This window comes from Mus caroli, unplaced genomic scaffold (genome assembly GCF_978045245.1).
Source record: "Mus caroli unplaced genomic scaffold, Mus_caroli_1 scaffold_18, whole genome shotgun sequence".
NCBI lineage: Eukaryota > Metazoa > Chordata > Mammalia > Rodentia > Muridae > Mus > Mus caroli.
This window is the reverse complement of record NW_028227273.1, coordinates 23,079,986-23,092,145: the sequence shown is the minus strand read 5'-3', so window position 1 is coordinate 23,092,145 and position 12,160 is coordinate 23,079,986. Positions and strand designations below refer to the sequence as shown.

General features: G+C 45.4%; 1 protein-coding gene across 1 annotated transcript in view; it reads right to left on the bottom strand.

The window, feature by feature from the left end:
* The window catches only part of Alk (ALK receptor tyrosine kinase), a 735,816-nt gene that overhangs the window by 2,347 nt on the left and 721,309 nt on the right, over positions 1-12,160 (bottom strand). The window contains exons 26-28 of the mRNA XM_021185679.3: positions 10,005-10,106; positions 3,798-3,932; positions 2,986-3,076 (exon numbers count right to left, since the gene is read on the bottom strand). Of these exons, the coding sequence (XP_021041338.1) occupies positions 2,986-3,076; positions 3,798-3,932; positions 10,005-10,106 (328 nt within the window). The remainder of the gene's footprint in view (positions 1-2,985; positions 3,077-3,797; positions 3,933-10,004; positions 10,107-12,160) is intronic.

Genomic DNA, 12,160 nt, shown 5'->3' with positions numbered 1-12,160 from the left:
TCCTTGCTTGTGCAGCTGTTCCAAGGCAGAGGCTCATTTGCCCATTCAGAAACCTGGCTCATGCTAGATCTCTGTCAGCGTCATAGACTGTAAGACGAGAGCAGAAGCGGTTGCCATGGGTTTAAAGGAAAGTGTGTGGGAGAAAGCTCCAGGGAAATTTAATTCAGTAATAATGTTTGCAAATGGAGGGAAAACCTCTGTTACTTAGGTTTTACAGAACAGCACACCAGTCCAGTCTCCATCAGCAAAGGGTTTAAGAAAACAACTACACATATCTTTTTAAAAGTCATTTCACTTATTGCCAGCTTCTCCCACAGTCAGTCCTTTACGGCCTGCAGCTGTACAACCACCTGCCTTCGCAAAGATATTATATATCTTGGAGAAAACACCCCAAAGAAGGTATGTGGATGTGTATTTGTGTTTATGAGAGTATTCTATTCCTGTTAGGACAGAATAAACTAAATGTCAGTAAGCAAGCTTCCCTGGTTCATCCTCAATTTCCCCCAATAACATGGCCACTGAAGTCCAGCTAGATGAAGAAGGCAGGTCACCCTCACAGCTGGGACCCACGAGGGGGCTGGAACAGTGTGGCTAGACACACCGTTGCTGAAGTTTGCAGAAAGTGTCAGCCCTTGGTCCCAGTTGAGGGAATTTAGAGAGATAGTGGCTCACTCTTTGACTTTTCTAAAATATCTCAGTGGCACGGACACCTGATGGCATCCTGTGTGTAGCAGATGAGCTCATGCTCGTGCACCTAAGGTGTGCTGGCTGGTTTTCATGTGGACTTGACACAAGCTAGAGTCATCTGAGCAGAGGGAACGCCAGTTAAGAAAATGCTCCCATAAGATCTGGCTGTAGGCAAGCCTGTAGGGCATTTTCTTAATTAGTGATGGATGGAGGCGAGCCCAGCCCATTGTGTGTGTGGCTACTCCTAGTCCTGGGTTCTGTAAGAAGGTGAGCAAACAAGCCATGAAAAGCAAGCCAGTAAGCAGCACCCTCCATGACCTCTGCGTCAGCTCCTGTCTCCAGGTTGCTGCCCTAACTTCCTTCAGTGATAAACTGTGGTATGGGAGTGTCAGCTTAATAAACCCTTTCCTCCCCAGCTTGCTTTTGGTCATTGGTCGTGGTTTCATCACAGCAACAGTAACGCTAGCATTATAATATGTACAGGTGGCGCTAACTGGCCTTAACAAACAAGAGCAATGGTGAAAAGCCATGAAGTTGGGAAAGGGTCATGTTAGGGAGTCGGAGGGGGCAACTTGTAGGTGGGAGAGAACGTTAGTAGAAGTGAAATTGGGGAACAAGGCTGAAGTGGGGGTGTAGGGCATAGGGAGAGGATGCTAATTTAATTTTGTATGCTGACAGGATCAGAGGCGGGAGGGAGGGAGGGAAGGATGGGATACAGTAAAGGAAAAACTGGTCACTGACATAAAGTCCTGAGAGGCTGCTGGTGAGACCCTGATAGGAAGATGCTCTGGGTCGGTGTGAGACACGGGAGGGAAAGAATCCTCCCGCAACTACCTCTATTCCCCTGTCCAGCTGATGATGAGTGGGGAGGTACCGTCTGCTGAGGACGAAGATGAACAGTCACGATTCAGTCAAGACGGGAGGAAGCAGGAGAGGGATCTCTCTTAGCCTAGCCCGCTACTCCTCTATAAAGTGGGATAAAAAGAACCCTCCTTGGCCGGGCGTGGTGGCGCACGCCTTTAATCCCAGCACTTGGGAGGCAGAGGCAGGCGGATTTCTGAGTTCGAGGCCAGCCTGGTCTACAGAGTGAGTTCCAGGACAGCCAGGGCTACACAGAGAAACCCTGTCTCAAAAAACCAAAAAAAAAAAAAAAAAAAAAAAGAACCCTCCTTGAGAACAAAATGAAAACAACGTGGAAATCCAGGGCTGGAGATGGCTCAGCAGTTAAGAACCCTTTTTGCTCTTCTGGTGGAACCAGGTTCAGTTCCCAGGACCCACTTGGTGGCTGTAAATGCCAGACCAGAGATCTGTCGCCCTCTTCTGGCCACCATGGGCATTGCAAGTGTGTAGTGCATAAACATACATGTCAGGCAAACTTATTCCCAAACATAATATAAAAACAAATCTTTGAAAAAAAAAACATGGAAAAGCAACTTATATAGTACAAGTCCACACCAGTGCTACCGATAAATGGTTTGAACATTTCTCCAGAGCGGTTTAGCTATTATGTAATTACTATCTATTTAATGGGAATGTTTGTTTAGCCAGGTTGTAAGTCTTGAGAGCTATCGTTCTTCTCCTTTATATCCCGTTTCATTTACAAAACAAGTAGCTGCCTAGCTGTCCTTGATACCGCAACAATATGGGTACCTGAAGAAGAACCAAACATCAGCAGACACGCTAACATGACAGGGGGAAACATCATGGGCCACACTCCTAGACAAAGAACTACAGGCAACTGATGGTAGCCGAGAGGGGAGAATTATTCTCCCCCGGGTGGAATCCTCTAATTGGTTATCCAATAGAAGTGGTTGGCCCTGAAATCGTATGAAATCACACGGAATACAAAGTAGATTCTGCAGACAGTATTTATATACATATGAAATAATAATAAATAATAATAATAATAATAATAATAATAATAATAATAATAATAATAATAAAAGGCCATGAATTTGAGAAGAACAGGGTTAAGGGGTGGGTTTGGAGATGGGAGGGGCCAGAGTGAGGAAAGGGGAATGATGCAATTATACTTTAATTGTTAAGAAGAACACACAACATTAGCTGTCTAGCAGGGACGTCGTTATGCTTGCGAACTGAATAGATTCTGTCTGGCCCTGTGACATGAAAGTGGGAGGTTTCCAGTGTTTATTGTAGGACATTGGCAAAGCGGGATGAAAATCCTGTCACTTCCGGGATCAGGAATACCGGGTCTCACAATTAGCACTATTCTCTGGTGTCTTGAAACAGTTTCCCCGTGTAGATTATAGGCTGGTCAAGGGGTGAAAACATTTATACCTGGGTGCAGTATTCGATCCTCTCCAAAATGATGGCAAAGTTGGGTCTGTCTTCGGGCTGATGCTGCCAGCACTGCGTCATTATCCGGTATCTGAAAGGATGAGCGCCTTAATGAAAAGTCAGGAGAAGCACCGGAAGGGGAGACAAGTAGGTCCACGTGATTGATCTATGCTGCCCCCTGCTGGAGGGACAGGGGATCATCCCCAAAGACACCCAGGTAGTTTACATCAAACGCCACTTCTCTAAAGCCATGTTTAGGATGAAGTAATTTATTCCCCATCTTGTTTTTTGGAAAGGAGGTGAGGGACACTATAGGGGACAAGCTCACCCCCCCCTCTTTGTTTTTTAAAGAAAGATAGCCCTGGAACTCACTCTGTAGACCAGGTTGGCCTCGGACTCAGAAATCTGCCTGCCTCTGCCTCCCGACTGCTGGGATTAAAGGCGTGCGCCACCACTGCCCCACTCTCTCTTTTTCCTGCGTGCGTGCTGGGGGTGATATTTAAGGGAGATATACTTAAGAGTGCAGGGCCAACTGGGTGGGTCTGGGGTACACATTTCTAAAGGCAACTGAGACATGTAGGAGAAGTGAGTCTGCAGCAGCCTCTAGCCTAGTAATGGATACCTTTCTGGGATAACATTATTGTGTTTGTTGGGCCGGAAAACTGACCCATCTTACGGAAGTCTCTGGGACACTCTCGGGACATCTTAAAAGAAGGCTACCAACTTCACTTTAATTTTAAAGGTGCATTTGCAGATCCAAATAAAAACAAAACCATGTTCAGTTTCTAGTAGGAAGTTCCCAAAGGTCGTACACAGGCCCGGGGCAGTTCTTAGGCGGGTCCATCCGTCCTCCACTGGTGACAAACTCCAGAACTTCCTGGTTGCTCTTGCTGGGGTACGGCATATATCCAAGAGAAAATATTTCCCATAGCAACACTCCAAAAGACCTGGGCAGAGAACAGAAGACACAGATAGTGATGTGGACACATACACATACAGAGAAACCTAAGTTCTTACTATGTTTTCCTTTAAACCATTTTCTGTAACAAAGGACTCCTTTCCCCTGCGCATGTGTGTGTGCGCGCGCGTGCGTGTGTGTGTGTGTGCATGTGTGTGCGTGTGTGTGTGTGAGCTTATGCATACAAACATTTGCGCACATATACACGGAGACCAAAGGACAATAACCTTCAATATTGTTTCTTAGAAACCATCTACTTTAATTTTTAAGAATTATGAAATCTCTCGTCTTTGTCTCTGTGTCTGTCTTTTTTCCCTCCCCCTCTCTGTATGTGTGTGTGTGTGCTTGTATTTGTAGGTGTTCATAGAAGCAAGAAGAAGGTGCTAGATTCCCTGGAGCTGGAGTTATAGGCAGGTGTGGGCTGTTCAGTATGGGAGCTGGGACTGGAATCCAGGTACCCAGGCAAGTGCTCTTAACCATGGGGTCATTTCCCCTGTTCCTAATTTGCCTTTTTAATAAAAAGAAACTTTATAAAACACTTTTAGACACAGTCTCTCAGTGGTCCAGGGCTCACCAAGAAAGCTAGGCTGAGTATGAACCCCGTGAACCCCAGAGGTCCACCTGTTCCTGTCCCCCCAGCCATGCCAGCACTCAGCCTCCATCCTTTCTTCCCTTCTTGTGGGTTCCAAAGACAGAAGCAGGTCTTTATTCCTGTGACCTACAGGTATGTCACCTACAGGCATGTCACCTACAGGCATGTCACTGACTGAGCTATCTCTCCAGTCCCAGTGGACTTTCTAGGTTCAGAAAAGAGAAGAGAATGACCAAGTGCCACCCAGGACTCTCTATTAAAAGATGGCTCCTGCGACACGTTCTTCATTCTGGTGGAGCTCTGTGCCTAGGTTTCTAGGCTATGGAGCCTTGATGATTCTGTTCAGTTCATCACAGAACCATTGCTTTCCATGCTAAAAATAAAAGTCTTATAACTAGGGTGTGAAGTGTCTGTGAAATACTCGATTGCCATGAAACACGGTTGCCCTTATCGCATTTCTTTCGGTTTTCAAAATAGTTTGAACCTTGAGTGGCCATCTTTCTGCACCTTGATTTTAGTTAATTTTATTTTACTTTTTCTGGGACAGAGTCTCATTCTGTATTACAGCTTGAGGTTTCAAGTTTGCTTCATTGCCCAGCGAGCTTCAAACTCAAAATCCCCCTGCCTCCGGAGTACTGGGAATGTAGGATGGGTTACCAGAACTTCCTTAGATAAACGGTCTCAGACTAATAGAATGGTAAAAAAAAAAAAAAAAATCAATGATATTTCCTTCCAGCATGTATGTTCTGGGCATTGAATTCAGGTCTGGGAAAATATGGCAACCCATGACTTTATATGGTAGAGTGTTTTAATGAAGTCTGTTCATCTAATCATATATTGTCTGTTCACATTTTTTGCACGGGGTTATCTGTCAGGGAATATTATTGTAGTATCTCAATTTGCCTTTTGAGTCCTAGACCTTCTTTGTATGTTTTAAACATGTTAATCTTTTATCAAAAACAAAGATGCTTATTTTTTGGTGGATTTTAAGGTGAGGCTGGGATTGAATCCAGGGTCTTACACACGCTGGGCATTCTAACCACCAAGTTCAGTCTCCAGCCCTGTGTCCCATTTTCCTTTGTTTTAAATTCAATGTTTGGCAGTAAATCAGGTTGGCCTTGAACTCGCTCTGTAGTCAGGCAGGCTCTGAGAGTCCGGCGTTCCTGCCTCCGCGCCTTAAAGAGTTATAATTACAAGAACGCACTGCCGAGTCTAGCCACAATCTCTATTAGTTGCTTTGTGACTAATATCTTAGTGTAACGATGGCCTTCATTTTCAAGTCATTAAATATATTTCTTAAGTTTTCGTGACTTCTCTGAGTTCCGCAGTTTTGCAATCTTCTCTTTACCAAAGGCTGCATATTTGCTATCTTCTAGGTGTGTTTGTTTTCTCATCTCCTCGAATTCAGCTAGACTTAATGTACAGTGGGAGAGAAGGGTCAAAATTGGCTTGTTTGTCTGAAGGACTCTTCCAACACTTTATAAAATAAGCCCTGTTCCCCACTGGCTTTTGATTAAAGGTGGGGCTGTCTTTAATAGACACACCCACCACTTCCTCTCACCTCTTTGCTTTCGGCACTGAAAATATTCTGTTTTACTTTTTCTGTCTGTGTTTTGACATCAAGTGAGACATTTTCCTCTTTTGGAAATTGTCTTTTGATTTCCCTGCTATTTGTTTTAAAGGACGTTTGAGAACACCGTTTATTAGGTTCCAGAAATGATATTTTCTCTCTGGATGACAGTTTTATTCTCTTAGTTTGATGATCAGATTTCAGAGAAAGAAAATCCATCTTCGTTCTAGTACGTCGATGCAGATTCTGCTCTTAGAAAACACGGGCCTGACATGGAAGAGAGAGAGAACCGCCTTCCGAGCAGCACTCACTGCACAGCTTTCACTGTTGCTGTGTTGGTGCAATAAACCTATTGCCAAGAACATGAATTGTCCCCTCTCCTGTGGCCTTTCCGATCTAAAGGGAAAAGAAGGCACCCCTCCCCCACTTTAGCAAATAACATTATAACAGATAAAAACATCCAACAAAGCAGAGGCCTGAAGAGTTTTCACTATACATTCTCTGTCTACAGATGGGTAAATGGAGACAGCTACTCATTGGTGATTGCAGTACCTTTTGTCGTTAGTTATTTAAAAGACAAGACAAGGTCTGCTTGTAGCTCAGGCTGGCCTGACATTATGTAGCCCAGGTGGGTCACAAACTGCCAGTGTTTCTGCCTAAGCACCCCGATTGCTGGGGTTACAGGTATGTGGCATATCATTTGAGAGAATCTGGGTGTTATTTTGCCTTCCTGATGCCTTTTCTTCTTGAATACACAAATATAGACGTATCTCCTCCCCATCCGTTCTCCCCTTGGCCCCTCCACTGAAGTTTAGAGTGCATCTCCCACTTTGAACAAGTGAAGAATGTACAACTAAGACTGTATATTCACTCCATCAATATTTTTGCATTGCAAAATTATTTTAAAGTTTTAAATGTGGATGAACATCTTTCCGAGTTGAGACTGTAGGCTTAGTGTAGCCTTTTTATACAACTCTGTCTGTAGTTTCTGTCCGTTTGTCTTTCCATCTTCTGATTGAGAATGAGATAGGCTGCTCTTTTCTTCTTTTCTGTTTTGTAAACTGTGTGCCAATGAAGATCTTGGCCCAAGGGCATCTGTGCCCTGTCAACCTGTGGCTACTGTCACATGCTCAAGAGAAGGCTGATGGGTCACATGACACTAAGGTATTCGGAACAGTTACTAACTTGTGCTTGTTATCCTGCCTCGGGGCATGGCGGGTGGCTGCCACTCTGGTGCCCATGTTCTTCCTCTGGAGGCCTTGTTAGAACAGGTGGCGAGGCCTCCACCCCTGGTGTTCCTGATGCATGAGGTTTGAGGGAGAAGGGGGCTGGGATGTGGGTGTTGCCCATGATTACCCAAGTTATCACCACCATCGCTGGCCTGTGCACCCCACTTTGAGACTCACTGGGTTATTGGCTCAAGGCAAATCTCCCAGGCCTAGAAATAACCAATGGTCAACCCAAGTCTGGAAGGGGGGGTCTTCCATCTAAGGCTGTCACCTCAATGTGGGGCTTTCAAAACTCGGGCCATTCCCATGGCCTTGTGTTTTCTATGCTAGGGACCATTTGCATGACACTTTGACACCGTGACTTTAGCCTCTGACCATTTTCTCTCTTTTCCTGCATAGAAGCACGCGGAGTCCTGGAATGTTATGGTGGTTTGCTTGTCTGTGGCTCTCAAGTTCTGCTGCTTGACAGTGGATACCTTCACACCGGAGACGGAGGTTCTATTCTGGAGAAATGTTCCTGCATTTCTTTGCCAATTTTATTTTCTACATTTCCCATGTCCTTCTTCCTGGGACTCTAACTTTGCTAGGATATCCGATCAATTGGCTCCATCTTCTCCATTTTCTTCTTCTTTCTTTCCTATGCCTCTTGTCCCTTTAGAATTGTTTCATTTCCCTGAAGAGTTACTTAATTCCATGTTCCAATCTATCCACAGCTTTTACATTTCCGTTATCAGATTTAAAAAGAAATAAACTTCATTTTGTAATAGGATGGTTCACATTGTGAAGGGATTGTGTTGCAAATACTGTTTCCATGCATGCCGTACCCAGCTCTCCACTATTTTTAGCATTACATTAGCATGGTACATTTATTATAATTAATGGATCGGCATTAAGGCGTTATTAACTAAAACCCATAGTTTATTCAGATTTCCTCAGCTCTCGCTGAATTTCCCCATTCTCTTCCCAGATCCCATTACGGCATCACATCACACTGAGTGGCCACGCTCCCTTAGGGTTCTTCCTTGTTCTTGCTGTGGCCTCGCCAGGTTTGAGCAGCCCTGTCAGGGATTTGGTGGGGTATCTCTCAGCTGGGACTCACCTGCCTTTCTTACGATTACACCAGGGCTAAGGAGTTTGGGCAGGACCATGCTCACATCCTTCATCTTAGGAGTGTGTGCCTAAGTAGGTGACAGGATGCTGATGCTGGCCTCAGTCTCCTGGTTGAGGCTGAGCTTGTCAGCTTTCTCATCTGTGAGTCCCTCTCTGCTACTTCCCTGTCACTCCCCTGTCCCTGTGACCTGGCAAGGATGCTGCTGTCCACAGACCCTTGGGCTCAGAGAGCCTCCTTGACGGTTTTGGTATTTCCTATGGTAGCCAGGCCAAAAAAAAAAAAAAAAAAAAAAAAGAAGCCATTCACTGGGAGCTGTAACATAATGGAAATTTGTTCTCAGATGAAGCGTGCGCATCAGAAAGAAGTGCTTCTGGGCAGATGTGACAATGATACTGTGCAGTTGGTCCCTCTGGGGTTCTAGGGCAGCGGTTCTCAACCTATAGGTTGTGACCCCTTTGGGGATTGCTTATCAGATACCCTGTCTATCAGATATTTACATTGCAGTCCATAGCAGTAGCAAAATTACAACTAGGAAGTAGCAATGAAAATAATTGTATGGTCAGGGGCCACCACAACGTGAAGAACTGTATTAAAGGGTTGCAGTGTTAGGAAGGCTGAGAGTCTCGGCTCTGGAGCAAAGCCACATCCTCTGCTTGTTGCTTTTAGCCTCTGATGGCAGCTGGGGTCCCTTCGGGTGTGGCCACTCCACTAGAGACTCTGGGGTCACTCTTTCGAGGGTTGAAAGAACAAGCTTGATGGTGGTGTCGAGGCTGCCAACACGAGGGACTTTAGGAATCTCTCTGATGGGAGAACATGGGCCTTAATGACAGAGGAAGGCCAGGCCGAAGAATTCAGAGGGTGAAGGGTGGAGCCAGAGGAGTGGGTTAATTCTTACTGACCTTTAACCCATTTTCCTACTTGCTATTCCCATGCTTTCAATTCCTGCACATTTGGGACTCTCAGGAGCCTGAACGGCGTGATTCTGACTCTGAATCGTAGGTTTGAAAGTCAACATTTTCCTCTTCCTGTGGGGAAATGACTTCTCCACGAGCTTGTCCAGGTCTAACCTGCTTTAAGTGTTTTTTGTTGTTGTTTTGTTCTCCCCATCTTTTTTTTTCTTCTTTTGGGGTTTAATGCAATTCTAAAGACTCCTTTTACTGGCTGTGTGTTTGTGTGTGTGTGTGTGTCTGTGTGTGTGTGTGTTCATGCTTTGTGAGGGAGCTTGTGTTCAATTTGCCATTTTAAACGGTTGATAAAGGAGTCTCAATGTGCGGCCTCCCACCCACTGAAGTCAGTCTCACTGGGGAGCTTGGTAGAAATGCAAGTTCACGTGAATCCCATTCCTTCTTCATCAGCTCTCAGGGTGGGGTCTGGTGATGTGCGTTGTAAGAGGCCTTTCTGGCCATTCTGATAAATGATCACTTCCGCGCCTTACTGAGGAGGCTTCTTCCTCCCCATCTCACCCGCAAAGGGGCTCCCGGAGGAGTGTGGTCCAGGTGGTCCATGGTCCTCATCTGGAGCCACAGTGATACTTGGAAGAGGGCAGTGGAAAGACTCACCATGTGTCTGTTTTAGAGGTAAATATCCCTTCCATGAAGGCTTCAGGGGGCATCCACTTGACCGGCAGCATGGCGCAGCCTCCCTTTCGGTAGTAGCTGGCCCTGTGTGGGGAGAAGAGGAGACGGACGCTTGGATCTGAAGGGGTCAATGAACAGAAGCTCTGCCTGCCTCAGAACAAACCAAAATTAAAGACAGGGCCTGGGTGGCTGGGGAGGAGAGCAGGGGAGCACAGATCATTTAGTTAAGAATCTTGGTGTCACTTAATGGCCCACTGGAGGCACAGAGGAAAAGATCTATGCAGTGACTAAGGTCCCTCCTAGCAGTTGTTTAGATTTCCCTGTTGGGTTTTGTTTATTATAACTCACGATGAATAACATTACTGTGCCCTTAGAAGTACAGCGTGTTTCTGATGACCTACAGTAATTTGACTTCCAGAATGGGAGGGCTTGTGTCTTACTCATTTCTGACCCTCCATGGGAGTCTGACAGTGGCGTTTCACTCACTGTAGGTACCAAACAAATAATGTAGACAGCTGGCCGGAGGGAGGCTGCCTCCTGTAACACACCCAGACAGAAGGACACGGGGCTGCTCGTGGAGCTGGCTTAGCACACAGACGAATTAATTTATTGGTTTTCATCAGTAATGCCATTGACACAACTGGCTAATAAGAACTAATAAATTAACTCATTTACCCGTTAAGCCAATTCCACACCTAGTGTTCTGGGCCTCTGTGTGTTATGGGAGGCAGCTTCCTACCAGCTGTCTACACTAATTAATGACTTCAATAAACATGCTCTGAGTATTAGAATGTATCAAGTACTCTGCCATGTACTGAGGAGATAAATAAATCATAGACTCTCTTTCTCCCAAGGATACAGTTCAGTGGACGAGACCACACACCTGAGATTGCAGCCCAGACATGGCGTGTGATAATATAGGAGCCATGGAGTTCTGTGGATGAGAGATTGATTTTTCTGTACGTACAATAAGGGTAGAGAAAGGAGCGGCTGGTTAGAGACAGCACAGAGCAGCATTCATGGAGCTGGTCAAGTTCTCTTCAAAGACCATTCCAGCCTAGCTCGTCTATAAATGCATGGGACCGCAGCAAAAACAAGTATGGCTGACGTCTGGACATAAGGGCTTGCTTTGATTTAGATCTTAGCTGTCCCTAGAAGCCGTGTGCTATAATCTTGGTCACCACCTGGCGTACTTCTGGGATGTAGTAGAACCTTTCAGTTAGCAGTTCTCAACCCCTTTGGAAAAACCTCTATTTCCAAAAATATTTACATTTCATCGCAGTAGCAAAGTTACCGTTATGAAGTGGCAATGAAAATAATGTTATGGTTGGGAGTCACAAGAACACGAGGAACTGTATTAAAGGGTCACGGCATTAAGAAGGTTGAAAGTCCCTGCTCTAGATGGTGGGGTTTATCAGAAGGCAGTTAGGTCACTAGAAGCATGTCTTGAAGATGTGTGGACCACAGTTCAGTCATCCTTTTTTCTATCACTGCTTTGAGGCCACTATGAGGTGAACATGGTGCCATGTGTTCCTGTCCCCATGTACTGTAATACCATAGGCTGAACAACAGAGTCAAACCAATGATTAGGGACTTAGGGCTCTGAAACTGTGGTCCAGAATCCCTATTTTCATTGCTTTAAATTTACCTAGTTCAAGTGTGTGTTATGGAGATGGAAATCCTGACTTCCAGGAAGTTGTCAGAGAGGAAGACCCAGTAAGGAAGAAAGCGCCGGATAACACACTACACTGCTGTACTTGAAATTGGAGGCCATCCCCAGTGTCCAGAGAAAGTACAAGAAGGGATGCAGAGACTTGGGGAGGCTGTGATGGTTAAAACTGATTCTCAGCAGGACAGGATCTAGAATCACCTGAATGACAAACCTCTTTGGGCATGCCTGTAAGGGATCGTCTCAAATAGGTTAAGTGAGGTGGGAAGACACACCTTAGAGGGGTTGCCATCATTCTTTTGGCTTGGGTTCTGGATAGGAAAAAGAAGGAGGAGGAGGAGGAGGAGGAGGAGGAGGAGGAGGAGGAGAAGGAGAAGAAGAAGAAGAAGAAGAAGAAGAAGAAGAAGAAGAAGAAGAAGAAGAAGAAGAAGAAGAAGAAGAAGAAGAAGAAGAAGAAAGCAAGTTGAGC